General features: G+C 61.1%; 1 protein-coding gene across 2 annotated transcripts; it reads left to right on the top strand.

Moving 5' to 3' along the window:
• The first annotated feature begins 8,717 nt into the window (after positions 1-8,717).
• Positions 8,718-21,923, top strand: TNFAIP2 (TNF alpha induced protein 2). Of its 2 annotated transcripts, none has more exons than XM_047080033.1 (12): positions 8,718-8,726; positions 11,601-11,967; positions 12,182-12,827; positions 14,771-14,885; positions 15,047-15,169; positions 15,366-15,466; positions 16,060-16,158; positions 16,686-16,806; positions 17,689-17,811; positions 18,059-18,214; positions 18,400-18,521; positions 20,484-21,923. In XM_047080033.1, the coding sequence occupies exons 2-12, from the start codon at positions 11,616-11,618 to the stop codon at positions 20,623-20,625; spliced, it is 2,100 nt and encodes a 699-aa protein (XP_046935989.1). In that variant the 5' UTR covers positions 8,718-8,726; positions 11,601-11,615; the 3' UTR covers positions 20,626-21,923. The 2 variants fall into 2 exon arrangements, with proteins under 2 accessions (XP_046935989.1, XP_046935990.1); XM_047080034.1 differs by lacking the exon at positions 8,718-8,726 and adding an exon at positions 9,378-9,703.
• The last annotated feature ends 5,960 nt before the right edge of the window (positions 21,924-27,883 follow it).

The following is a 27,883-nucleotide window of genomic DNA, read 5'->3' as shown; positions in this document are numbered from 1 at the left end:
AAGGCCGAGGCTTGTTCTGCAGCCTGAAGTATTTGGGTTAGATGTGAGAGGGACTTCCCAGCAGCGAAAGCTGTAGAGCTGGTAGAGGGCAAGTGTCAGCCCTGGAGTGTGTGTGGGGGGGGGGGGGATGGGGGGGATGGGGTCATGATCCTGTCGGTCTCAGCTTGGCTGGCAGGGCTGCAAGGACATTGCCCCACCAGGGCTGCAAGGAGATTGCCCCACCGTGCACCTGTTATCCACCCCCATCCCCTGGTTCTTCTCTCCCGGAAAGCTAGCACTGAAATCTGACTCTAGCCTCTGGCAAGGCTGCTGAGAAACCCATTTGCATTGGCAGCCTCCAGCTTGCCAGGGAGGCTGAGTGCTGAGATGGTGTGTGCGTGTGGAGGGGGTGGGGTAGACGCTGAGGCAGACAGCGATAGGTGCCTTCCTGGCCCATCCCTCTGCAGCAGACCCCCATGAGCCTGACCGTGACCTTGGCAGAGGTGGGGAGCAAGGAACTGCAGGTGGGCCAAGGTTCTAAGAACCCAGTGAAGTTGAGCCTCCCAAGGGCAAGGTGAGAGTTCTGAAAGGCTGCAGGGCCAGGCCGGTGGGGGATCTGACTCCCCTAGCTCCTTTCAGGCCCATCTCCCTACACTGTGGACAGCCAGGGGCGGGTCTGCCACAATCCCTACACCAAGGCTGGAGAACTGCGTCTTGTTGGGGTGCTGAAGGGAGCGGGAGCAGGTACCAGGGGCAGCCCCTCCGTGGATACACGGGGGTCAGGGGTGGGCGGGCAGGAGGCCTGGGTGTCCAGCCCTCCCTAAGCAGGAAATGCAGAGGGGTGGGGTGGGGTGGGAGGAGCAGGAGTGGGATCAGGAGTGGTTGGGGCTCCCGGGCTCCAGGCTAAGGATGGGGACAGTGTGTTCCAGTGTCGACACTGACGAGCAGTCCTGTGTCTTTCCTTTGTGGGGAAACTGAGGCCAGCGGAGGGTAGAGGTTGCTTCACATCAGGCCCCAGCACAGGTAGCCTGAGACCCTCACAGTCAGGAGGAAGGGAGGTATCAGAGGGGTACCTCCTTCCCCAGGAAGGGCAGGGACTGACGGGCCAGCCTGACTCCACATTTGACCTCAGTAGCCATCAGTGGCCTGGGTGAGTCCAAGGCTGGGTGGGGTGGGGCATAGAAGGTTGGATTTGGTCCTGGCCGGGTTCTCCCTAGGGAGCCCATACCCCATGTTTGAGCCCCAGTCTCCTCACGGAAACTGCCCCCCCACCGGCAGCCCCTGCCCTGACCCCGGCCCTAACACGCCTGCCCCTCCCCCCCGCCCCCCTGAGCCCCTGGCTAGGGTGGGAGCCCTGGGGCTGGGTTCCCAAGGCAGGCTGCAGAGGTGGGGAAGGGTGCAGTCCCAGCCCTGCCACTTTCCCGTCATGAGACCGTAGGCACATTCCTTTACTTCTCCATGCCTCTGTTTTCCTCGCTGTGAAATGGGGGTGCTGTCTGTGCCCCCCAGGCTGGGAAGGGTTACATACGAGCCAGCCAGAAAACCAGATGCCTGGCTCTCTTGGAATGCCATCCCCAGGGCCTGGCCAGGCCACGGTCTGCAAGCAAAACTTAAAAAGGCCCCGGTGCAGGAGTGGGGGCCTCTGAGTGACAGCGAAGCCTGAGGCCGGTGGGGTCGGTGAGTGGGGAGGGCGCCCGGGAGGAGGCGCCAAAGTGGGGGAGCCCCTCGCTGACAGGAGCATCCCGTTGCGGTGGAAAGGATTCGGGCTGAGACCCAGGGCCATCTTCCGGAGTGTGTCTGGGCCTGGAGACAGGAAATCAGATCCTCGTGTGTGTTCCTGTGAGCCCGGCAGCGCCCGGAGGCAGGGGCTGGCTTCCCGAGGCCAAGCTGAGAGGTGCAGGAGGCTGGACGGCGGCTCCTCCGAGGCTGTGGTCAGGACGGTTGGGGCCCAGAGGTGGGCCAGGCCAGGGGCACCGGACTCTGGCCATTGACCGTTCTGCCTCAGACCCCCTGGCTCTCCCATCCCACCGGGTCTTATGAGGCCTTGCGGAGGGCCTGGAGTATTTCGTTGGCCATCCTGTGGTCCGGGCCAAGTGTGGGGGAGGGGCTGGCCCTCAGAGGGCAGCTTCCGGACTTGCAGGCCAGGTTGTCTGCCTGACAAGGAAGCATGTGCGCACGGCTGTTCCTGGAATGTGCCTGGGGACGGAGGGGCCTTGCCCCGTGTCTGCACTCCCCAGGTGGGGCAGGACATCCGATCTGCCCCTAGAACTCGGGTCCTGGGCCCTCCCAGCTGATCCCTGGCTCCGTCCCTGTCTGGCCACCCTCTTTCTCCTGCACGGCTCCCTTCTCTTTCCTCTCCAGCTCAGCCTGGCTTCCTTCGATGCTCACGTTTCTTGGGGTTCCTTCCTGCCTTGGGGGTTGCTTCTGGCCTCTGGCCCCGAGCCTGCGGGCTCTTGAAACAAGGCTTGCTCTGAGAAGTTTTGGGGACCCCAGCCCAACCTGGGGAGGGCAGTGAGAATATGCGGAGGGCCACCCTGCCCAAGGCAGAGTGCCCAGGTCCCAGGACATGGTGAGCCACAGCCTGAGAGTCCTGCTAGCCCCAGGACAATCCTGGGGTGACAGACGGGGACTGGAGTGTCACCTAGGAGCCTCGCCCTAGCTCAGCCTCGGACTCGTGCCTTCTGTGGGCTCCTCTCCCTGCTGGGACTCGTGGCTGGGCCCAGCTCCCCTGGAGAGTGTTGTGCCGTACAAGCCCACGGGGCCATACCAGGCAGCAGTGTTTTCGGGTCTCGGCTCTGCCCTCCTCGCTGGTAACCTGGGGCCATCTCCTCCCTGAGGCTCTGTCCCCTCATCTGCAGCACCCCCCAGGTGAGGGAGGGCGGGAGTAGATGAGACCGTCCTCAGATCCGGGCACGCTGTGAATGACAGTGTGTCGCCTCTGTCCCCGTACAGCCTCTCTCTCTCTTCCTTGCTTGCCTGGTGACCCCAGCCCCTTCCTTCCTGGCCCCTGACCACATGGAGCCCCCGTACATAGGGCGGCACCCTCATCGGCCAGCAGGCAGTCCTTACGGGGCCCCCACCCCTTCAGGGGAGGGGAGAGGAGGCTGCAGTGTTCCCAGAGTCACCCTCCAGCCGCATTGTCACTTCCTTCCTTTGCTGCCACCAAGTCCCTTTGGGAACTCCAGCAGGCCAGAGGGGCCCTTCTCCCAGGTCAGGGCCCGCCCTTCCCCTGCTGGCTGTGGAGCACTGGGTGCTGAGGGGCCCGTAAGGATGCTGCTGATGAGGGCCAGCTCCACAGAGGCCTGGGTCTGGGAGGACCAGGCCCCCCTGGTGGCAGTGCAGGCCCTCTTGTGGGAGAGATGTGCCCGGTGCCGGGAGCTCCCCTGGGCAAGTGCTGCCAGGGTCTCAGCCCGCACCCCCCCCCCCCCGCCCCGCCCCAGGCCCTCCTGTGGTGAAATGGTTCGAGGGGACTAAACCCAAGACAAGTCAAGCCCACCCCTGGGTCCACTCCTCTCCTGGGGCCCGTGGGGCCTGGACTGGTCCATTGCAAAGACTTTCCTCCTCTCGAGATTCCCCTACTCTGCACAGTATAGCTCCCCACCTGTTAGTGGCCTTTAACATTTATTTGTGAAATGTTTTCATTTTTAACTCTCATAATATTTTGGATAGTGACACAATCACACAGCTCAGAATTTTTGTTAATGTTTACTTACTGATTTTGAGAGAGAGAGGGAGAGAGAGAGAACCCCAAGCAGGCTCGGTGCTGTCCGCACAAAGCCTGACGCGGGGCTCGAACTCACAAACTGTGAGATATGATCGTGATTTCAATCAAGAGTCAGATGCTTAACTGAGCGAGCCACCCAGGCGCCCCCACATAGCTCAGAATTGTAAACGTACAAAAAGGTTATAAGGTGAGATGTCTCCATATTCCCATCCCCTATATCCTTCCCCAGAAGCAACCAGGGGATCCTCACAGGATACTGGCATTTGTAAAAAGCGATGCTCATCCGAGGAATATACGTGAATAACGAAATGTCAGGCATCCATGAAGCCTCTTGCTGGAGGCGGTTGGGGACGCGGGCAGTCCTGTAAACAGAGCAAGTGACAAAGAACCTAACACCGTCAGATTGCCAGAATCCTCAAATCATGGAATCTCAGGATGTTGGAAAAGAGGAATGTCATGAAAAGCCCCGCGGTTTCTGGGGCACCCACTGGGTGCCTGCCTGGCTGTGCTCCGCGATTTACGGCTTCCCCCCTTCCTGTGGATTCGGGGCAGCGGCAAGAGTCAGCTTCTGGATTCAGACACCCCGGGCTGCACCTTCTTGGCTGTGTGACATTGAGCAAGTTACTCTCCCTCTCTGGGTTCCATCTCCCGGTGTAAAATCGGAAGCATTACATGAGAAAACGCAAATATGGTGCCGGATGAGAGCCTGGCTTGTGGCTTGCACTCACCAAGAGGAGCGTTACTGCTCTTGGCACGCACGTCTCTCGTAAGCCTTTCCTGGCAACCTCCTGAGCGTGTGCCCCCTCCACTTCCAGGAGGGAAGACTGAGGCCTGAGGGATGGAGCCACGTGTCTGAAAATACAGATGTGAGTGACGCAGCTCCCCAGGGGCCAGGTGGTCTTCGCGCCCAAGCCCCCATCATCACGCCTGCCTTCTCCAAAATCCAGAAGCTCGCAGCTTCCGGTGCCCTGTCGGATGAGGGGGAGTTCTCAGCACCCAGGCCCTGAGAGGCTGCGGGGAAGCATCCCTCTCGTCCCCGCCTGGCCAGGCCCGTGCGGTGCTGGGATTCCCAGAGAGCCCCTGCCATGCGACTTGCCTCTGCCGTCGGTGGGGCCTTTGGGGGAGCAAGCCTCCTGGCCGTTTTCCCGGAAATCCTACGGACTCGGAGAAGGGCCCCAGGGCAGCCCCAGGCCAGAAGAGACAGGAGCTGAACTTGACTTGCACTGCCCTGCACTCCTTGGAAGAGTGCTGGGCTTGAGGTGGGCCAGTCTCATGGAACAGCTGCAGGAGCCATTTCCCCTTGCCTCAGTTTCTCCATCAGGCAGACGCTGAAGGGATGGTGCTGCCGGCTTCCTCTGGGGGAGGGGGGAGGGGAGAGGCTTCATGGGCGATGGGAGGGGCACTATCTATTGGTAAACATTTGGCCTGGTGAGTGCGCGCGAGGGCGGGCACGCCCTGTGAGGGAGGTTCCCGGTCAGCTGTCCTGGCCATCCCGTGGTCCCTGGGGAGGTCAGCAGACTCCAGCTGAGGTCTGGTGCAACTTCAGATACCCTTGAACAAGTGACTTCCCCTTTTGGGAAAGGTCAGTGGCAGCAGGGACCACAGACTCAAGGCCTCAAACTCTGTGCCCACTTACACTCTGAGACTCAGTTTCCTCATCTGTCAACAGGGGATACAATGGCTCTGCCCAGTGCCGTTGGTGAGTGGGGTGTCCCCAGGATGAGGGAAGGGTCCCAGGTCGGGTGATGGCCTGAGACGGACAGGGAGAAGTAGGACTGGAGAGCTGGTTTAGGGTGGTGGTAAATGCATAGTCTTCTCGCAAAAGGAAGTGGCCTGTGCCATGGAGGAAGGGCTCAGTGACATCCTGGAATGCCCTAGACACCCGGTCCTGGGGAGTCCACCACACGGTCAACACTGCCCTTGCGACCAAGGCACTTTGGCCGGGTCTTCCCAGTGAAGCCCAGCCCTTCATTCCTGTGCGATCCCCTCCCTGGGCCTTTGCACCTGCTGACCCTTGCTCCAAGCTGCACCCTCCTTCTGCACATGACTGGACCTATCTGTGCCTCTGTTTCCCTCGTCTGTGAAGGAGAGGGAAATGCATGTAAAGCACTTAGAACAGAGCTCGGCACCTGTGGAGGCCAACACACGTCAACTGACCACCCTCAGAGTTGAAAGCAGGGTCTCAAACAGGTATTTGCACACCCACGTTCAAAGCAGCATCACTCACGACGGCCACAGGGTAGCAGCAATCCAAGCGTCCACCGACAGGCCGTGTTGCATAAACAATGAAATATTCAGTTGGAAAAAGGAAGGAGAGTCTGACCCAGCTACAACATGGGTGACCCTTGGGGGCATCGTGCTGAGTGACATAAGCCAGTTACAAAAGGAGTAACGCTGTTATGATTCCACTTCTACGAGGTGCTTGGAATAGTCCAGTTTACAAAGAGAAAGTGGAACAGTGATTGCCAGGGGCTCGGGGAAGAAGAAACGGGGAGTTAACGTTTAAGAAGTACAGAATTTCATTCTTGCAAGGTGAAAAGCGTTCTGGAGAGGGATGGTGGTGAAGTAATAATAATATTGCGCAATAATGTACACGCCACCCAACTGTATACTTAAGATGGTCAAAATGGGAAACTACGTTATGCGTGCTTCATCACAACTTTACAAACCAACCAGCTGTCATTTCTGAGCAGAGGGAAGGGAGGCCGACTCACTTTGTCTGGGCTTCTGAGCCCTGGGCTGCCGGTGAGGAGCTGACCGCTACTGCTGGCCGGGGGCTGATACACCTGACTTCCGGGCTAGGCTGGAGGGGTCTGATGCCACTCTGCTGTGCCTGCTGTCCACCCCTCTCTTCCGGGTGGAGCTGGCCTGCTCTCCCCTACCCATCCCTCAGGGAGGTGGCCACTGGGACAGCAGCTGGCAGGAACACCCCCAACCAGCGTCTGATGCTCATTTCCTGCTGAGGGTGGAATCCTTGGCTGGCCTTCTCTGGAAGTGTCTGGCCTCTTGGGGAGGTTTCCTCATCTCTCCAGACGGGATAAAAGCAGCACCTGCCCCACTGGCTGTCGTCCCCTGGCCGTCCATGCAGCCCTGTTTTCAGAGGATTTCCCTTGTGTTGGGGGCTCCGTGTAGGAAGCACTTGACCTCCTGTCTCGACGCAGGGAAAGGGGAAGTGAGTGGTACGACCACAAAGGAGAAGGCAACTTTTCCCAACTCTTGGCTGCTGCCCAGGGTGAGGCCATGGAGAGGGAGCCCAGGCAGCCTGGGCATCCAGGGATGAAGTTGGCTGCCCAGCACCTGCCCTGTGAAGTGTCCGTCCTGTCTCTGCTGATCAGGATCTGGGGCTCTGATGGGTGGTGGGGTGTGTGGGCCTGACAACCCCCTCCCCCGGACACACACCCACTATGACCCAGAAAACTTCAGATTCTCCAGTGATTTCCCAATCTGTTTGGGGAGAGGAGAGAAGGGCTGGCAGGAAAGTGTGGGGATTGCACAATGTGGCCACGGGAGGCAGTGAGCCAGGACCCCTTGGCTCCCACCCTCCTGGCCCCTGTCTGGCTGGATGAACTTGGGGGAGTGGCCTTTCATCCCCACAGTCTGTTCACCAGGGAGGAAATGGAATGACCCTCCCAGCCCCGGGGCACTGTGGCTCTGTTGGCTCCTCTGCAATGGTCACCGCCCCCCCCCCAGACACTTAGGGAAAGAGAGTGTGGAATCCGTCTTACTGCCATTTCCTGAGGTCCCCCCACAAGTGCCCCCCAGGGACAGGATCTGTAGCCAAGCCCAAGCCTGGTACTTGACCACCACTCCCAAGGAGGAAGAGGAAGTTCTTAGTGCAAAGGGCACCCCCAGCTCCCCTCTACCCCACCTACTCCCTGACCTCAGAGATCTTTGCCCAGCTGGTACGGGGAGCAGGAATCCACACGTTGGGGGAGAGAGACCAAGGGCAGAGGCAAACAAAAGGTTGGAAGGGGCAGAGGCTCTAGCAAGAAGTAAAAAGGAAGCCGGTGCCCAGCTGGGGAATTCCTCAATGACAACACTCTTTCCAGAAGGCAAGAATTCCTAAAACAAGAAATGGGGAAGGGGGTGAGGCGCTAATGGTTGCTCTTCACCAGCAACGCCCCCCCCTCCACCCCCGCTCCCCCAGACCCCGAGAGAGGGAGAAACTGGGTTTGGATGAGGAAACTGAGGCCCAGAAAGGGGCCTGGCCTGCCCAAGGCCAGTAAGGACAAGGCTGCACTGCGTGAGGATCAAGCCTGAGCTGCAGGGGTCTGGGCCTGGTGCCTCGGAAGACGTCCCGGCCCCACCCCAATCCCAGAAAGGGAAAGTGCCCCCGCGGGAGTCCGCAGCACGGTGTGCAACCTCGGGCGACTTGGAGGTCACGTCACCTTTCTGAGCCGTTACCCCCTTTCGAGCCAGGCTTCGTGAACGAGCGGATGCCAAGCCCCCAGCACGGTGCGCTGTGTCAGTAGCTGGCCAGCCCTGCGGCCCCCTTCCCCTCCCCGCCTCCTCCAGCAGCGCCGCCCCCCTGCCTCCCGGATACCCGGAGCGGGGACGCTCTACCCAGAGGGGGCAACCCTCGCGCGGCCCAGGGAGTCAGGGTGGGACGGTCCCCGGGACCCCGCGGGGAGAGAGCTCGGGAGCCGGGGCGGGTGCTGGCTCTGTGACGCGGGACAGAGGTCCCGAGCCCCTTCCAGCCGGCCAATCAGAAGCCGTGGTCGGACAATGCCAGCGCCTGGCGGGTCCCCGTCCGCCCAGGGTGCGGTTCCCGCGCCCCCAAGCCGCGGCGACGCCCGGCCGGCCCCCCCACCCCGCCCGGGCTGGTGCCAAGCAGTGCCGCCCCCACTCCCCTCTGCGGGGCGCGCGCGGGGCTCGGGACTCGGGGACACTCGGGCCGGGCCCCCGCCCGCGGGGTTTCCGCGCCTGCCGCGGGCGGGGCAGGAGGGCGGGCGGGGGCGGGGTCTGCGACTATTTCAGGCGGCGCCGGGCTCTGCGGGGACAGCGGCGGCCCGGCCCGGACACAGTAAGTGACCTCCACCCGCGCAGCGTCTGTCCCCCGCCGCTCCGCGCGGCTGCCCGCCCGCCTCCGCCCCGGGTTCCCGGCCGATCCCCCCCCCGACGGAGCGGCCAGGGCACGTCCGGACCGAGGGGGCAGAAGGCTCCGAGGGCCCCAGGCCTCCGGCGGCCCCACTCCTAGGGAAACTGAGGCCCCTGCGCTGAGCGGTGGCGCGTCAGGGTGCAGGGGGCCCGGATTTGGTGCCCCCAGCCAAGAGCTCCGTCCTGCAAGAGGCAGGGGGGAGGAGTGTGGGGGCAAGGCGCAGGGGCCTCTGGTCCTTCTGCAGTAGGGAGGCTGAAGGCGGTGGGGCTGGCGGGCTTGTGTGACCTAGGCCAAGTCACTCTGCCTGCCTGGGTCTGGGCGTCCTCACTCGGGGGGATGGCTGTGCCCTCCGTCTCTGGGCCAGGACAGAGGAGCCAGGGACAGAGGCTGTGAGAAACCGTGGGCCTCAGCCCTGACCCAGAAAGGAGGTAAAGGGATGTGCGGTGCCTGAGAAGAAGCTGGGAGGCCGGGATGGGGTGGGGGGGGGGTTGCTGCTGGGCCACAGGCTGTGGTCACATGATATGACTGAGCCGGTCCCTTGTGTCAGCGTGCCTAGCCTAGAGCCCAGGCTTGAAGGGACGCCTTTCCTGCCCTCCTCCGCTCTACCCCAATGCTGAGGTTGGCTTCACAGACAAGGGGACACACGACAACCTCCCCTTCCTTACAAAGGCTGGCTGGGGGCCAGCACATGGCGGTGGGGTTTTGCCACTTCCTTCAGCAGCCCTGTGAGGTGGGGGTCGTCATCTTCATTTCACAGATGGGGAAACTGAGGCCGATGAAGGCCCACATGCTAGTGAGTGGTACAGCTGATCCCCTAGCCCGTTAACTTTCCACTGCACCAGCCGCCTCTGAAAATCAAGTCCCGGGACCCAGCCAAGGGGGCTGCTGCAGGACCTCAAGGGGTGAGAAAGATTTTGTGTCATAGAGGCAAGGAGGCAGCGATGTCGTGTGGGGACCCGCAGGAGCCAGTCTGGAGGCCAGATAGAGCCTAGCATGTGTGGGGACCGAGGAGGTGTGGGACAAGGAAGGGAGGGCAGAAGTGGGGCCTGGCCACTCAGGGTGGTGCCCAGTAGCCCCGGCCTGCTGGCCAGACCAGCTCCTGAGGGTGTGCAGTGTGACAACGGGACGGATTGGGAGAGGGCTGGGGCAGTGGGTGGGAAGGGCGGGAGAGCCTGGCGGCCTTGCGCCTTGGCTTTGGGGCTCCCCGGAGCGCCCCCTGCTTGGTCCTGGTGCGGAAGCCTCAGCCCAAATGGCACAGGGAGACAGCTGAGGTCCAGCGGTGTTGGGCTCTGCTGAGGGCACTTGGTGAAGCCACTTGGGAGAAACTCAGGCCATCTGCCCCCCAAGCGGCTGTGGCCAAACTCAGGGGTTTGTGATGAGGCCCTGGAGGGGTGTGGGGCGGGGGGTAGTTGGGCTGCTGGGGATGCAGCAGGGGCTGTGAAAAGGGTCTGACAGCCCTGATCCATGCCTGCTGTGGGCTTGTGGCAAGCATCTCCCACACCCCTCCTCGCCTCAATTTCTCCTGCACGATGGATCATTCCATCTGCCTTGCGGAGTTGCCGCAGAGGTGAATCAAAGTCATCGTGTTCCATGAGTCACAACTTGTCGTGTTTGCTCTTGGGTGGTGGGGCAGGCACCAGGGTGGTGGATCGCCCCAGTCATCAGGGAGGCCTGATCCTATCTGCTCCCCATTCCCAGCCCTGCCTTGCTCCCCTCTCCTGGGCTCAGCCATGTTCCCCTCCACCGGCCTTGCTCTGATAATGGTTACGGTGCTGGCGGGGGGTGGTGCTGGGCACAAGGGGGTCCTGCCTCTCTGAATGCAGCCTGCGAGGCGGTGGGGGACAGGGAGGCAGGAGGACGCGGCACCAGGTGATCTGAGTTCCAGGCCCGGGCTGTCGGCCGCAGGCACATTTCCCCGAGTCAGTTCTGTGTGATGAGGACGATAAATCCCCTCCTTTAAGGGAATGAGGAAGAGGCGTGATGGGCACCTGGGGAGGGCGTGGGAAGTGGAGGCTTTTGTGGTGACAATGTCACCAAGTTTGGGACCGGCGGGGTAAAGCAAGAGCCAGGAAGCCTGGCTTCTGGTCTGAGTTGCTGGGTGACCTCAGATAGCTCGGTGCCTCGTCGGGCCCCTGGCCTCTGCCGGCGTGTGAAAGCCTCTCTCTGGTCCCTTCCCACCCCTGGAAGTTTGGGGGGCGCCACGCTTTCCAGACCTGAGCCCCAAAGCCAGGATGGCGGGTGGGGCCCTGCTCCCCTCATGGTCCCAGCAGGAGCGGCAGCCATGTTTCTGCCCAGAGCATCTCTCTGGGACTCCACACAGACAAGAAGAAGCAGGCAAGATGGAGCGGCCGCTGGTGCCGTGACCCTTGTGGACCCCAGTTCTTGCTCTGTGCAGAGGCACAGCAGCCCGGGCTCTGCCTCCTCTCCCAGGGTCTCACGGGATGCAGGACGGCACTCGCACCCGCCGGTCCTTTCCCCTGGCCCAGGAGGATTTGCCGAAATGAAGTGAAGGCCCCCTCTGCCTGGGACACCCGACATGCCCAGATTCCTCCCTGCCTCTGGTGATCTCGGGAGGGACTGGGCAGTCCTGGAAGAGAAACCATAGGTGCTGAGAAACTGGTGTCCGGGGAGGGAGCTGAATTGTTCGTGCCGCTCTGGGCCGGGATCACCAGACCCGGAAGGTCACACGGTGAAAACAGGCCAAGCAGGCTCACGGCTGCCCGTGCGGATGTGTGCTGGGGCCTGTCTGCTGCAGCCGCTCTTACCTTCCCTCTCCCCTCGCCTGTTGCCCGTCTGCAGGCCCGAGTCGGGGTGATGCTGAAGATGATGACCTTCTTCCAAGGCCTCCCCGGCCAGCAGACTGTCCCAGGGGTTCCCGACCTCCCCGGAAGCTCCCAGAAGTTGCCCCCCGCCTCAGAGGTGGAATCAGAGGCCTCCATGTCAGAGGCCTCTTCTGAGGACCTGGTGCCACCCCAGGAGGCCAAGGGAGCCCCGGACAGGGAGGAGGAGGAGGCTACCAAGAAGAAGAAGAAGAAGAGGCCAAAAGGACTGGCCAACGTGTTCAGCGTCTTCACCAAAGGAAGGAAGAAGAAGGGTCAGCCCAGCTCAGCAGAGCCAGAGGGCCAGCCCGAGTCCCAGCCTGAGCTGAGCGGCCCGCTGCCCACAGGTAGGCCCGGGGCCCCGGGCGGCGTGGGTACCCGGGATCGGAGCCGGCGGGGGCGCCCCGGGCAGGGCTGGGGCGCATGCCGGCGAGCGGGGCGCGAGCGCGGGAGAGACTGGCCCCGCCGCGCCGGGAGGAGGCCGACCCGCTTCCGCCCGGGCCCGGGGCGCGCGACGCCCCCTCCCGGGCGCCCGCTGACGGCGTGTCCCCGGCCCCGCAGCGGAGGAGCTCAAGGCGGACCTGGAGCGCGGGCGGCTGGAGGCGGCGCGGCCGCTGCTGGTGCTGGAGCGCGAGCTGCAGGCGGCGGCGGCGGCGGGCGGCGAGAGCGCGGAGGAGCTGGTGCGGCGCCAGAGCAAGGTGGAGGCGCTGTACGCGCTGCTGCGCCGCCAGGTGCTCGGCCTGCTGCTGCGGCCGCTGGACGCGGCGCCCGAGCGGCTGCGCCAGGCGCTGGCGGTGCTGACGGAGCAGGAGCGCGAGGACCGCCGGGCGGCGACGGCGGCGGCGGCGGCGGCCGGGGGCTCCGGGGCGCTGGTGTCCGCGCGGCCCCGGCGCTGGCTGCAGCTGTGGCGGCGCGGCGTGGAGGAGGCGGCCGAGGAGCGCCTGGGCCGCCGGCCCGCCGCGGGCGCCGAGGGCCTCTCGGAGGCCGAGCGCACCTTTCTGCACATGGGCCGCACCATGAAGGAGGACCTGGAGGCCGTGGTGGAGCGACTGAAGCCGCTGTTCCCCGCCGAGCTGGACGTGGTGGCCGCCTACGCCGAGAGCTACCACCGGCACTTCGCGGCCCAGCTGGCGGCCATGGCGCAGTTCGAGCTGTGCGAGCGCGACACCTACATGCTGCTGGTCTGGGTGCAGAACCTCTACCCCAAGTGAGTGAGGAGGCCGCGCTGGGAGCGGTGCTCGGCGAGTCTCTGCCGTCTGTCTGGCCCCGGAGACTCAAAGGAGCAGGGCCCGCGCTGCTTTGCGCTCGGAACCCTTCGTTTCCTGGCTTCGGCCACCTTCCACAGCTGGGGAAGCTGAGCCGCCGAGGACGGCAGGGACTTCGTCGTTCGTTCCTGAGCTCCCATCCTGAGGAGGGGGCCAGGTGGTGACCATCCAGGGCAGGGAGGGCGGTGGCAGAGGAGACCAGGGACCGTGGGAACCAGGAGCAGGGGCCCTGACCAGCCTGAGTCACTTGAGGAAGCCGTCCAGGAGGTGGTGGAGGAGGAGGAAGAGGAGGGAAGGGAGGGGGAACCAAATTCTGCCCGTGGCCGGAAGTAAGAGAGGCAGGCAGGGGAGCGGACACGGCAGGCCTGGAAGAAACTGGAGAATGATGTCCCCGCAAAAGGAGTCATCTTCCACCGCCCAGAGGCTGAGCCCTGACACGTTCCGGCAGCGGTGCAGAGCTTGCCAGTGTTTGGATTTACCCAGCAGGCTATGGGGCACTCCCGGGGGTGCAGCAGGGCTGTGTGGCCATCGAGCCGGGTCACCCCGTGAGCCCACTGCAGAGCTGGGTTCTGGCCACTGAGGCCCAGGGCTCCCTGGGTGGGAGGCTGGCTCTGCTAACAGAGTGCCTCGGGGTGTCTCGGGTCTCCTCTGATTGACCCAGACTCCGCGGGGCCCTGAGCGCATCTGTCATTTGTACAAGCAGGGTGAGGAAAGACTGGCAGCGCCGTGTGGAAAGGTCCAGGGCACGGAATGCCGGGGGCTCCTATGGGGGCTTGACCCTGGTCACCAGTGTGAAGCCTGCAGGAAGCCTGGAGGTATAGACAGCGTGAGCAGTGTCTGAGGGTCTCGGAGATAAATCTGGGTGGCCAGGGGTCTCAGCTGGTGCCGGTGGGTCGGCCTCCAGCGGGGGGCGAGAGGAAGGGCCCTGCGGGGGCAGTGGGCGAGGCAGCAGGGTGCAGGGAGATTGGCATAGGGCAGGAGCTGTGGGAGAGACAGGCCGGTCGTGAGCCAGTTTCTTCTTGCTTATCCTAACTCACCAGGAAACGCTGGGCACTTGCACCTCAGCCTTCCTGTCCCAGTGACCTCGGGGCTTTTGGCCTGGGGCCCACTGGGGTCGGCGCAGCAGGAAAGTGAGGCCAGCCGAGTGGAGCCGTGGGGAGAGGGAGTCTCAGGAGGTGCCGTCGGGGCCTTTGTGGCCAGAGTGGCCAGAATGCAGGGAGCAGAGGGACGCAGCCACATCCAGACCGGGGAGAGGGGCAAGCGTCCAGGCGGATAAAGGCCTCTGAGGAAGTGCCAGGGCTGGGCAGTCCCTGGGGACCCGGGGTCCCACACAGGCGCCACAGAATGAGTGGAGTAGCTGGGGTGGGGCAGCCCTTCCGGCCGGGACTGACCCACCCTCCGGGGGCAGCAGGGCCAACCTGGGGGTGGTGGAATAGGGCTGGCAGGACGCCTGAGGCCAGCAGTGAGGGGATGAGGTCGGGGCGCGGCCGAGAGCGAGTGGCTTGTCTCACAGCTGCCGCCAAAGGAGCCGGGTTTTATCTGTATGAGACGGAGGCCTTGTGGCAGGGAGGAGGCCGGAGTTGGGTTCGAGAGGCAGTTCCGCCTGCCGGCTGGAGGAGGGAGGGATTGCTGGGGACGAGGGTGGGAGCCAGGAGGCTGGAGAGGAGGCCTCTGCCACGACCCGGGGGAGAGCTGGTAGAGGCCGGGCATCAGGCGGGCTTCTGACCTGAGCCAAACTGGGCAGACAGAGACGGAGAAGCAGGGATGGGGGAGGGCGATCGAGTTCTGGGCCCGCCAGGGACTGAGGCTGCGAAGGCGGGCTCTCGCTCGGGCGAGGCGCCGAGGGGGTGCAGGCTTCCTCACGCTGGCCCCCCTTTGCCTGCAGTGACATCATCAACAGTCCGAAGCTGGCCGGGGAGCTGCAGAGACTCAACCTTGGGAGCCTCCTGCCCCCCAGGCAGATCCGGCTGCTGGAGGCCACGTTCCTGTCCAATGAGATGGTGAGTCCAGCGCCAGGGCGGGGGCGGCGGGGGGGGGGGGGCAGGAAGGAAGCTAGGGGAGGTTCGGAGACAGGACGCAGGCAAGGAGCTTGACAGGGACTCTTCCACGTGGGCAGGGTGATGGGCTCCGTGCTACCCTAACCTGCCTCTCCTCCCCGCAGACCAGTGTGAAGGAGTTGATGGCCCGTGCCCTGGAGCTAGAGTGTCAGCGCTGGGCCCGGGATGTGGCTCCCCAGAGGCTGGACAGCCACTGCCACAGCGAGCTGGCCATTGACATCATCCAGGTAGCACAGCCGGTGCCTCGTGCTCTCGTACAGGCTGCGTGCGAGAAGCCGTGCACCGTGCGGGGCCCACGCCCATGGGATCCCTGCGTGTGCACACGCACGTGTCCACTCCGAGCACCATCCGCCCCTTGTTCCCGCATGTTCCCCGGTCCTGGTCCAGGTGGGCTCTTGCTCAGCTCTCCCCTCACCCCTGCAGATTGTCTCCCAGGGCCAGGCCAAGGCCGAGAGCATCACCCTTGACCTGGGCACGCAGATAAAGCAGATGCTGCTCCTGGAGCTGGCCACATTCCTGAGGAGGTGGGTGTGTGCGGTGTGGGGGGGGGGGGGGTCTGCCTAGCCACTCCTCTCAGAGCCGTCCCCCCTCCCTTGTGGCCCAGGTGGGTATCCCTTTCCTGCCTCTGGGGTGTCTGTCACTATAAGCAGGAGTCCTTTCTGCCCCCACACCTCTCCTGGGACCCCTGAGTGCCTCAGGTGATCTGACCACCCACCCCCTCCCACTCAGCAAAAAGCTCTCAGCAGTGCAGCCTCCAGCTGCAAAGAGGCCCCCCCCCCCATGAGGCTGCTGGCTTCCCTTCTGGTGGCGCGCCGGGTCTCCAGCCCTGCATTTCTCTTGGCTGCTCCCTCCCCACCCCTCACCCCCTCTCCAGTCCTCCAGCTATAGAGGGATCTGGAGGGAGGAGTCGGGGCAGCGGGAGCCTTGACCCCACTGGCTTTAGCGTGTGAAGCCCGTTCCGTGATGCTCGGGGGCCAGCAGCCCCTCCCTGGACTGCAGGGAGCCTGTCAACCGGAAGAGCACTCTGTAGACCCAGGGAGGCGGCTGGGCTGGCCGGAGGCTGCCATTGTCCGGGTGTTTGTGCGGGTCCGGCATGTGCCCCTTCCGGTTTCAACAGCTACCAGCGAGCCTTTGATGAATTTCTGGAGAGAGGCAAGCAGCTGAGAAATTACAGGGCCAATGTCATTGCCAATATCAACAACTGCCTGTCCTTCCGGTAAGGGCGCTAGGAGGGGTTTGTGGGAGCGGGAATCACTGGGCCTGCCAGCCTATTGGAGGGAAGGGCAGCTGGAAGGGGGAGAGGAGGTGCGGGGTTCGGGAGGGGGTGGGGGGTGCAGCATAAGCGAAGATGTGGAATTCGAACGAGCATGGCCCGTGAGTCGATCGGGGTCTGTAGGGGCAGCGGCAGCAACGTTTATCAAGTGCTGGTGGGCCAGCACTCCTGCGGAGGATTTATTTCTTATTTTATTCGCATGACACCCTCGTGAAGTAGGCGCAGTGGTTACATCTGTGAAGCAGATGTGGGTTAAGAGCATGTGGTGCAGGTGTTTCCAGGGGCTGAGAAGGGCTGGGTGCTGCCTGGGGCGCAGAGATGGGTTGACTTGGACTTGCTTCCACAGGGAATGGGGAGTCACGGAAGGTTCTAAAGTGAAAAGGTGGTTTAGGAAGATTTGCCGAGGGCATTGGGCTCTCTGGGTATGGGGCTGTAGGTTGACCTCTCTGCCTCCATCCCTGTCCTTCCAGGACAGCCATGCAGCAGAAATGGCAGACACAAGACCTCCCCGGCCACCTGCTGGGCCCCCTGAGTGAGCTCAAGAGTCACGGCTTTGACACCCTGCTCCAGAGCCTGTTCGGGGACCTGAAGGTAGAGGGAGCCCCCCGCCCTGGGATGCACGCTGAGCTTAGCGTTGGAGGGGGGGACGGAGGGGGCCCGGGAGGGGAGGAAGGGCAGAAGCCAGTGCCTGGCACTTGTGCGGCCAGCTGTTGAGGCCCGTGCTGCCCAGGCGATGGGGGCCATGGAGGGCTTTGACCTCGTCCCCACCACTTCAGCCCGGGCTTGGCCTCAGAGGGGTTGCCCAGGGCTGGGAGCTTTAGTGCCCCTTCCCACATCAAGACCCCGTCCTGAGCCTGCACGCTTTTTCTGCAGCTCCCCCAGACCTACCCGCCCATGCCGTGTCCCCATGCCCGACTCCCAGCTGTGATGCCCAGAGCCTTTGATGGCCACTGCCTCATCTGTTCTGGGCCAAAAAATACGCAGAAAGCCCTTGGCTCCCGTAGCAGAGGGCGAGGCAGGGGTCCCTGGAAATGAAGAGGAGGGTTCCCTGCCTGCTTTCTGTGGGAGCCCGCCTTGTCCCTGCTGCTCAGGACAGGCGGCCGTGAGTGGCCAGCCAGTGGTGAAGGCCGGGCAGTGACCCTGGGTGACTTGGCACAGGTCTTTAGAGGCTCAGCCAAGCACAAACCCTTGTTTATGCAGGAATTTATTTATTTCAGAGGGGACGGTGGAAAAGGCCCCAAGGCAGACAGATGGTTGTCCTGGCTCCAGGGCTGCAGCTGGTTGACCTTGGAGAAGGGTACACGGAGCCTGTCTCCACTTCCCGTCTGTGAACGGGGACTTAAGTTCCCTGGGGAGTCCTCGAGACCCCCTTGCCCCTGCACTGGGCCCTGTGTGTCCGCGTGCGTGTGTCTGCGGCTGGTGGCCCTTCCTCTGGAGGGCGTGACCAGACATCCTGCCTCTCTCCTGTCACAGCCGCTGTTTAAGAGGTTTACACAGACCCGCTGGGCCGCCCCCGCGCAGACCCTGGAGGAAATCATCTCCACCGTGGGCGAGAGGCTGCCTGAGTTTTCGGAACTGCATGACTGTTTCCGGGAGGTGAGGAGGTGCCGGGCTGATGACTGGGCCCGGCGGGGAGGGGCGGGAGGGACAGTCTGGACACACGCTATCGTGCACATACATACTCAGAAAACACACGCACGCACACACATGCACACGTACCACTCTTTTGCTTGGCCTCTGGCCCTCCCCGGACTCCTGGCTTCAAGGCTTCGAGGGAAGGCGGTGAGCTCCCCAGCGGTGATGGCTCACGCGTCCCCCCCCCCCCACCCCGCTCGCCTCCCAGGAGCTCATGGAGGTTGTACACCTGCACCTGGTGAAGGAGTACATCGTCCGCCTCAGCAAGCGGAGCCTGGTCCTCAAGTCCGCGGAGCAGCAGCAGCAACTGGCGGGTCACATCCTGGCCAATGCCGAGCTCATCCAGCGTTTCTGCACTCAGAATGTAAGCTCCTGTCTACCCTTCCCAAGCGCCACTGGGATGGGCGGCCCCTCCCCCCAAGTCCCTTCAGGGCCAGGCACGACCCCAGGCCACTCCAAACCCGATCGGTTCTGACCTGAACTTCTCTGAGCCCTTGGGTGCCTTTTGGGGAAGGGGCAGCCTACCTCCAACCACACCTGTGCCTGCAGGGCTCCCCAGCGACCTGGCTGCATCACGCCCTCCCCAAGCTTGCTGAGATCATTCGCCTGCAAGACCCCAGTGCCATCAAGATCGAGGTGGCCACTTATGCGACCTGGTACCCTGACTTCAGGTGAGAAACAAGGGCGCCACGGGACCTGGGCAGTCAGCATGGCCCTGCTGGACCCGGCCGGAGCCTGGTAGGGCCGGAGTCGGTCCCTGCAGGGCTGGTAGAGCTCAGATACTGGCCTTGAGGATGCAGTCCCAGCAGTTAGCCTGTGCTGAGGGCTGACTGTGTACCCGACGCTGCCAGGACCTTTACAGCAGCTCATGCGTCTGAAGCTCACTGACCACCTTATGATGCTGGTGAGGTCTGAGCTTAAGGAACTTGTCTAAGGTGACACAGCTGGTCAGTGGTAAAGCCAAGATGGCAAAGCCAGGTAGCCTGGCTCCACGGTCCATGGTTCTAGCCTAATATGATACTGCCCTCAGAGGGGAAACTGAGACCAGAGGGACTAGGGACCTGCTAGAGGTCGTGGCAAGTCAGGAGTGAAGCTGGGGTCCACCACTGAGGTCATCCTAGGGATCCTCAGAGTGGAGGTGCAGCCCCCCGCTGCCTGAAGGTCTGGTGAACTAGGACAGTTTTTTCTCTAGGGTGAGTCCTCTGACATGACAGGGAAAGTTTGCACAGTCTTGAGTTGGAGTGCTTAGCCTAGTCCAGCCTAGTCTAGTCTCTGGCTGATTCACTCCATCCATCCACCTACCTGTCTACTTATCTATACACTCATCCATCCATCCATCCATCCATCCATCCATTTATCCATTCACTCATCAACCCATCCACCCATCCCTCCATTCACTCATCAACCCATCCACCCATCCATCCATCCGGTCATCCAACCAATCAATTATCCATCCATCCATCCATCCATCCATCCATCCATCCATCCAAACACCCATCTACATGTCTACTCATTTACCCATCTGTGTAGCTATCCAGCCATCTGCTTATCAACCCTTCTACCCATCTCCAACTGTCTAACCTTCCACCTACTCATTCATCCATCCATCCATTTAGCTACCTATTCATCTACCCGTCTACGTCTACCCATGCATCCATTCATCCCATCCATCTACCCCCTAACCTACCTATCCATCCACTCATCCACTTACCCATCCATCCACCCACCCATACAAACACCAACATACTCATCTACCCATCCATCGAGGTATCCATCCATTTGGTCACCCACCTGTCTACCTATCCAACCATCCATCTACCTCCCCACCCACTCATTCATCCATTTATCCATTCATCTACCTAGTCATCCATCCATCTACTCAGCCATCCATTCACTGATCTGCCTATCCATCCATTTATCCGTCTACCCATCCGTCTACTCACCAACCCACTTACCCATCCCCTCATCCATCCATCCCCTCATCCATCTACCCACCTGTCCCCCATCCATCCATCTATCCATCTACCCACCCACCCACATGTCCATCCATCTACCCATCCATCCTCCCTCGCTCCCTCCATCTACCCATTATTGAGTGGTCTCCTGCTTAGTGCCAAACTCTGTTCTAGGTATATGCGTTACTTCTGCAACGAAGTAGAAGACAGAACAGTCTCAGTCCTCCCTCGTGTAGGTTGCAGCGTGATGAGAGTTAGTCATAATGAAGCGATCAGGCACAGAAATAAACTTACGAGCTGTAAGGATTGTTTAAGCAAGGTTGTGAATGACAGGAGGTGCTGACTTTAGAGATGGGAAATCTTGGGGGAGGTGACATTTTAGCTGAGACCCGAAGAGTAAGAAGGAGCCGCTCACCTCCAGAGTGTGGGGAAGAATATTTCAGGAGGAACAGCCAGTGCAGAGGTCTGAGGTGGGCAGGAGTTCGGTGCACTCCAGGGAAGGACAGATGTCCAGGGTTGCTGGAGTACAGCGGGCAAAGGATCGAGTGAGTCCCCCTCACGGGCAGGGGCTTGGCTGCGGGGCCCTGTGGCTTGGGCCAGGTGTCTGGGGAGCTGGAAAGAGGGGTGAGCAGGGGTGTTGGTGACTAGACTGGACTGACAGGATGCTTTCCTTGCCAGCAAAGGCCACTTGAGTGCCATCTTGGCCATCAAGGGAAACCTATCGAGCAGTGAGGTCAAGAGCATCCGAAGCATCCTGGACGTCAGCACGGGGACACATGAGCCCTTCAAGTCCCTATTTTCGCTTATAAAAGTTGGTTAGCTTTTCCTGCCACCTGACCTGCTTGTGAGCACACAGTGAGCATCGGGCACCACCCCCCTTGGTGGGCAGCCACCCACTTGGGGGCTGTTCAGACCAGCCCCCGCTTCTTGGCTCCTCGACAGGCTTCCGGCCTACTGCTGCTGCTTCTGCCCAGCCTTGGCTAAGGCACAAACCCCTGGGCAGCTAGAATCGGATAAGCCCCGATTTGTTTACCGGTCCAGCTCGGGGCGGGACACCCAGTGTGGGGAGCTGCATGGAGCTGGGCTCAGCACGTCTATGGACTCGAAGGCAGAATTGGAAAGGCAAGGAGGCAAAAATGAACTCTTATCTGGGGCCTTGGCCTCCTGGGTCCTCCATGCACTGACAGGGGTGCCTCCATGGGTCCTCCTGGAAGTCAGCCTGAGGTCTGGACAGGGCAAGCCTGACCTCTGACCCCTTGGCCTCTGTATCAGTGTCCCTGTTGCTGCTGGAACACGTTTCCACAAACGTGGCAGTTTCAGTTGGAACTTATCCTTCGGTTCCAGAGGTTAGAAGTCTGACACAGGTCTCTTGGGCTACAACCAAGATCCCAGCAGGGCGGGCTCCTTCTGGAGGCTCTGGAGGGGATTTCGTTGCTTTTCCCAGTTTTGAGAGGCTGCCTGAATATCGTGGCCCGTGGCTGCCTTCCATCTTGAAAGCCATCAGTGGCCAGTCAAACCTTTTTCACATCACAGACCTCAGACCTTCTCTCCTGCCTCCGCTCCCGTCTTCCAGCTTTAAGGACCCTTTTGATTACCTTTGGCCCACCTAGATAATCTGGGATCATCCCCATTTTAAGGTTAGCTGATTAGCAGCCATAATTCCTTAATTATGTCAGGTCCCTTGGCCGTGGACCCTGACATAATCACAGCTCCAGGAGTCAGGACGTGGGCATCTCTGGGGTGGGGGGGCACTATTTTGCCCACTGCAGCCTTCATGCATCCCTGCCCTGTAAGGCACCTTATCCTACCCCTCTGTCACCCCCCCCCCCCGGCCTCTGCCCACCCACGAGGCCCTCCAGTTCAGCCAGTGCAGTTCAGACTTAGGCACGCCTCAGCCGCGTGCCTCTGACAGTACTGAGCTGGGGTTTGTCCCCTCTTTCCAGGTACTGTGGCCAGGAGCTGGCCTGTGTAAATGGTGCACAAAGGCCTTTGTACATTTGTAGGAGTTAGTGTGTGTCAATAATGTCATTAATATTATTTTTGATAGTACTGCTTTTGTATGTATGTACTCAGGACATGGTCCGGATTTTTATAGCTTAATATAAAAAACTGATTTCAGAAGTGGCTTGGAGTGATTTATTTGGGGAGCAGGAATGGGGAGCAGCAGTGGCTTTCTTAGCCTCCGGGGGCCTGGGAAAAGCCCGTCTCCCAGGCTCTGGGTCAGACCCCCAATGTGTCCGATCCTACAGCGCCCCTCCCCCTTCTCACCCATAAGCATGAGCTTTGGAAGGGTCTGCCTGTGGGGCATGACCAGTCACTTCACTCTCTCGTGCCTCAGTTTCCTTACCTGTAAATAGAGGACCATAAACCAGTTTGGCCTCCCCACTGTCCTTCTGAGGATGCAGGGGTAGGCAGTGGACCCCAGACAGTCATGTCAGCCCCCCCCGCCCGTAGGCCCCTGTGGGGACTCACCCTTATATTTCTGGAACCGATCTCACAAAGCTGCAGCTGTGATCAGGGGAGCCCCACAATCTACCTTCAGAGATGGCCCCAGCTCACCTGGACACCAGTTCACCTGGCCCAGGATTTGGGGAGGGGCAGAGTCCCTGGGACCAGGGTCCCCTCCATTCCACATAGCTGAGGGAGGGTCCCCAAGGGAGCCATGTGTGGAGTCTGGGGCTCCTTGGGTGAATTCCAGAGGAGGGGCGAGGGGCCTGTGGAGGTGGGGATGGGATGGGATGGAGCCAGCCTCTCAGTGGGGAGCAAGGAGGGAGGGGGACAGTGGCCCCTGGACATCCTACTCCCCAGAGCTGGGGCCCCAGGTCCACAACATGCAGATCGAGGGTGGGTTGGAACCTCGCTGCTCCCACGGAGCACGGGGTGGGAGGGGCAGGGGGTCCTGGGACCAGCGCGCCTGCCCCCCACTGGATAGGGCCTGCGGGGAGCTATGGCACCGGCACCCGGGACAAGCTGGAAACTTCAAATCCCTTGGGCCAGGCCGACCTGATGGACCTAAAAGCCCACCCTGGCTGCGGCTGGGATGGGTGGGGGTCCTCAGCACGGAGCTCCCCTCCCGCCCCAATGCGCCCCTGCACCCCCCATCTCCAGGAAGCAGAACTCCAGGAGGAATGAGGAAGAAGAGGCACAAGGGGTGGGGAAGGGACCAAGTCGCTGGCCCTGGCTACCACCAAGGGTTCCACTTGAGGAACTTCCCCATCCCGCAGGAAAATCCCCTTAAGGGAAGAATTTGACCCTAGTGGTGGAGTGAGTCACCAGGCTCAGGGCACAGAGGGGCGGCCTGGACAGGGGGCCTTCTGTGGCCACCTGCTCTCAGCTGTACATGGACATGGGGCCCCGTGTGAACGGGGAGTGAGGGGCACAGCATTGATGGGGCCCTCCACCCCTCCCCCATCCCTGCTGGGGGCGGGGCAGCGGGGAGAGCTGGCCAAGGCCGCCCAGAAGGGCTGACGACATTCCCTGAGGCCCACAAGAAACACAGAGCCAGTAAATAAACAGTTCAGGTCCAAGTGCAGTGGGGTGATGGGTGGGAGTGACTCAGTAGAGATTAAAGCGGGTGGGGGGGAGTGCTCACGCAGGAGGCGATACTTGGTTTGGGACCCCAAACTTGGCAAGGCCACTTACACAGTCCTCGACAGAGCAGTGCAGGGGAGGGGAGCAGCCCGGCAAAGGACGTGGGGTGGGGGTGGGAGCGGGGTGCTGGCAGGGTTCCAGTTCTAGGAGGAGCTCCAGGGTTGGGTGGTGAAGGTAGGAGGTGGAGCGGATCCCCCCGGAGAGGCAGGCGAATGTCCGAGAACCTTAGCTGGGCCTGGGAGTTGGGGTTCACTCCAGCTGTACGAGGAAAGCACTGAGGGTTTTGAAGAGGCACTTGGGGCTGATGTGATGTAGGACTTGGAAAGACCTCTCTGGCTGCTGCATGGACACTGGAGGGCCGAGGGGAGGCCAGGAGACCCCTAAGGGGTGTGGGGTTGCCTGGGAGAGAGATGATGTTGTCAGTGAGGGCTGCGGTGTGAAGGGAGACAGGGCTGGCCCTGGGGTGGCGTGTGAGACGAGCAAATCCCCGAACCGTTGAAAAGACACTGACTCAGACATATGGACCATGGTGCCACCTCCCAAACGAGGAAGGCCTGAAGGGGAGAGTGGGGAGGCCCCAGGAGAGACATCTGGGGGGTTAAGTTTGAGAGGTCTGCAGAAAGAGTATGTCTCATAAGATTGTCGAAAGCATGCGAGGCCGACAGCCATCAGGTGCTGTCACCCCCTACTCTGGGAGGGCGATTTGACACCCCCATGGAGGGCCATTTGACAATATCAGTCAAGTCAACAAAAACTCTCTGAACCAATCATTCCCCTCCCAGCAATGTATCTTTTTTTTTTTTGAGAGAGAGAGAGAAAGATAAAGGGGGGGAGGGGCAGAGAGAGAGAGAGAGAAAGAGAGAGAATCCCAAGCAGGCTCCATGCTCAGTGAGGAGCCCACCGTGGGGCTCGATCCCTAGGATCTTGACCCGAGCCGATCTCAAGAGTCGGTTGCCCAACACACTGAGCCACCTGGGCACCCCCTTCCAGGAATATATCTTATCCATGTTGGAAACTCCCTACATGTCCATCAGTAACCCCAGGCAGATAATTGCAGTGCACCAAACAATGGAGTACTATACAGCCAGAAAAAGGAAGTTCTCTCTGTCCTGATGTGGAACTGTTCCAATATATAATGTCAAGGAGAAAAAAAGCACACTGCATAACAATTTGTGGTATGTTACCTCCAAATAAACAAACGTGGGAAAAGATACCTGTAGAAAATTATATCGACCTACCATACGTATATGCATATGCATATACATATGCATATGTATTATATTCATTTGCATTTGCCTACGTGTGCATTGAGGCAGCCCGGAGGAATGCGCCAGGAACTAATGAGAGTGGTTACTTGTGAGTGTGTGAGCACACAGGTGTGTGTCTGCACACCGGAAACGGGGAGGGGAGAGCAGGAGGCAGGGAGGTGATGGGGAGGGAGATGGGGAGGCAGATATTTCACTGTATATCCCGTTTAAAATTTTTATTACTGAACCACATGAACATGTTACACATCAACATGTTATATATGACATTTAACTGAGAAATGCAAGCCAGCGTGGTTGGAGGTTTGAGGGGAGACTAAATGAGACCTGGGGTCTCAGGTGTAGGGCTGTCCAGCAATGTCAAGTGCCCTCTGAAGTGTGTTCAGCAGCAGCCTGAGACCTCCTCCAGCCAAGTTCAGTACTCAGGTGCCCGCCCGGAGTCCCAGAGTTGGATTCAACTGAGAACAGGGCTTTGGTCAGACGGTCGCATCAGGGGATGAGCACAGCTATGGCGTTGAGGAGGGCTCCCTGGGGAGGTCATGGCCTGGGACCTGGGGGCTGGGGGAAAGTGGGAGGGGCTGTGATATCAGGCTGGGTCAGAGGGGGGTGGAGCCAAGGGCTGGGGTGGAGTCACAGAAGGAAGGGAGTGACGGGAAGAGGGCTCTCCGGTCACAGAGGAGGACCCTTACAATCGAGGTCGTGGCAGTGTCGCGGTTGCTGGTGAGGACGCCCCCGGGGGCATGACCTTGAGAGAGTGTGGCTGACATTGGCAGTGTTGAGGACTCAAGGAACAGGAGGCAACCGGTGGGTGCAGAAGCCCCCAAGAACATTGACGAAATCATGGAAGGGATAATGGGCGGGGGCTGCTGTCCTCTGAGGGTGCCACGGAGGGACACCGCTGCTGGTGAGCAGAGGACAGCGGCGGGGAGGACAGGGGGAGCCCGCAAGCTTGCCCGCGGCAGGGGGCGCGATCAGCTTTAGCCCCCCCCCCCCCCCGGCGTCTGTCCCTCACCCTAGGGCAGTAGACAGTCCTCGGCTGAGCGGACGCATTGGGCTTGTGACGGATCACGACGCCAGAGCTCGGGCGGGAAGGCTGAGCCTGTGGAAGGAGCGGTGCCTTCTTGTGGGTGGTGCCGACAGTGGACCTGAGGACTGCGGGGAAGTCAGGTGGCCGGTGCTCCCTAAGGACAGTTACTGTCCCTGCAGAGACACCCTGAGGGCCTGGGGTTTGTCAGGGGCAACTAGCCCGGGAGGCTAACCTGGGCTTGTTCACAGACCGCCAGAAGGTTCTAGTAGCAAGTGAAGACGAGCCTGGGTGCACAAGTGCGTTTCCAGCTTCTGCTCGTGTCACGTTCGCTCATGTCCCCGTGGTCAAAGCCAGTCACTCGACCAGGTCCAGATTCAAGGGGAGGACTAGGTGCCCTTCTGATGGGAGGGACTGGAGCGCGTGGTGGCATCTCCTCCAATCTGTGTTGTGACTACAAGTACTTACACTCCCCCTCGTGAAACTCAGGCTCCGGCCGTCCTCAGGTCTCCCAGGCTCCTCCAGTTACGGGTCAGACGGACCAGGCGTGCGGGACCGAATGGTGACGGGCTTCTCACGCGTGTTCCTTGGGTCGGCAACTCCAGACCCACACGCCGTGAACTAAGAGGACAAGTCAGTTGCCGGACACACTCGGTGGTGGGCCCAGGGACAGGACGGCCACCGTTGGCGACATCACTCAGAAGGGGAGGGGCAGGAGACGAGGCGCGGTCTCCTCCACAGCCCTAGACTCCCCGGCTTTGCCCTCCGATGGGACTTCCTTTGCCTTTTTTGTTTTTAATTTTTTAATGTTTATTTATCTTTGAGAGAGAGAGAGAGAGAGAGAGAGAAAGTGAGAGACAGGGAGGAGCAGAGAGACGGCGAGACACAGAATCCGCAACAGGCTCTGAGCTGTCAGCACAGAGTCTGACATGGGGCTCGAACTCACGAACCATGAGATCATGACCTGAGCCAAAGTCGGATGGTTAACCGACTGAGCCACCCAGGCACCCCGGGCCTTCCTTTGCCTTAACGCACGGCCTGTTTGGTAGCTGAGCAATTTCCTCAGTCTTTCTATGGTTCAGGGTCCAACCAAGAGGAGGAAACCCCCCCGGTCACTGGAACGGGACGCTTAAAGAAGGACTGTGGCAGGGGGTTGGGGTAACAAGGGGTTGGCTACGGAGGGTGAGGGGAACTCTAAAAATGCAGGAACAGCAGACATGTGGCCGCCACCCCAGAGCGGAGGCAGAGCTCCAAGGAAGGAGCAATTCTGGAAGAGTCTCCTCACCCCCCAAACCCGCACTGGGATCCGGTCAGGCCTCATTGGATGCAGCCTTGGTGAAGTTCACTGAGGTCTTCTGCCAGCAGAACTGGCTGGAAAGCCACTCCCTGGGATGCCAGGTACGCCACGTGCAGGCAAGTGCCGTGCCCGGGACTTGCTGCAAAGCCCCGCGAGGAAGTGGTGGAAGAAGAAGTCCCTGGGGAGGTGTGGCCGGTGCCAGCCCACAGGCACGAGTGATCTGGAAGAAAACCCCCTCCCTCCGTTGCCGTCCCTCCAGTGCCCTCTACTGACAAACTTTAGCACTCTGCCAGCGGGCAAGGCAGAAAAGTTCCAGAATGCCCAAGAGACGGATGAAAGATGAGTTTGGGGCTCAGTTTCCAGACACGCTCCTCTACGCGCGTTTAACCTCTGTGAAAGCGCCCAGCAAACACTATACATCTTCCTACAAGTGAAGCCCCTCCACGACGCGGAGACGCAGTCCCAAGAGTAACCACCCGTCCCTGGGGGTGTCCGTAACTCCTCAGGTCAGGTCCATGGCTGTCCCGTTACCTACAGACTCACTTGCACAGTTAACCTCTGACGCGTTGCACCCACGGGGAAAACGTCAAGGGGAGGAGAGCGGGAACGGTCAGCATGGGCGAACAGGCGCGTTGAACAAGCAAAGCTGCCGCAGCCCCTGTTTCTGGGACCCTCCTCGTCCCAGAACTCCCCCCTCAGCCAGAGCCTCAGGAGTCGGGGATCTTTACTCGATGAGATGGCCTGGACCTTCATGCCCGAAGGGTCTGAGTCCCAGTTACACTGTCTTCTGTGCGGGGGAGGGGGTCGCCTTCCGTGAACCTTTCCTGTGGGTCACGGAAGTTACGAGAAGAGCTGCGGAGAAGCCCTGCTTTCCTGACGTGACCCTCCTGCCCTGACTGTG

The sequence above is a fragment of the Lynx rufus genome, unplaced genomic scaffold, assembly GCF_022079265.1.
Source record: "Lynx rufus isolate CCGP_SWC_20201006 ecotype Redwood Valley unplaced genomic scaffold, mLynRuf1.p SCAF_17, whole genome shotgun sequence".
In the NCBI taxonomy this organism is placed as follows: domain Eukaryota; kingdom Metazoa; phylum Chordata; class Mammalia; order Carnivora; family Felidae; genus Lynx; species Lynx rufus.
The sequence above is the reverse complement of the archived record's forward strand: the minus strand, read 5'-3'. Positions and strand labels throughout refer to the sequence as shown.

Bases quoted from the DNA above. Each gene is read 5' to 3' on its own strand.
- TNFAIP2 (XM_047080033.1), top strand. From the start codon at position 11,616: ATGCTGAAGATGATGACCTTCTTCCAAGGCCTCCCCGGCCAGCAGACT. The intron at 12,828-14,770 runs GTGAGTGAGGAG...CTTTGCCTGCAG, and splicing joins GTGCAGAACCTCTACCCCAA to TGACATCATCAACAGTCCGA. The intron at 16,159-16,685 runs GTAAGGGCGCTA...CTGTCCTTCCAG, and splicing joins AACAACTGCCTGTCCTTCCG to GACAGCCATGCAGCAGAAAT.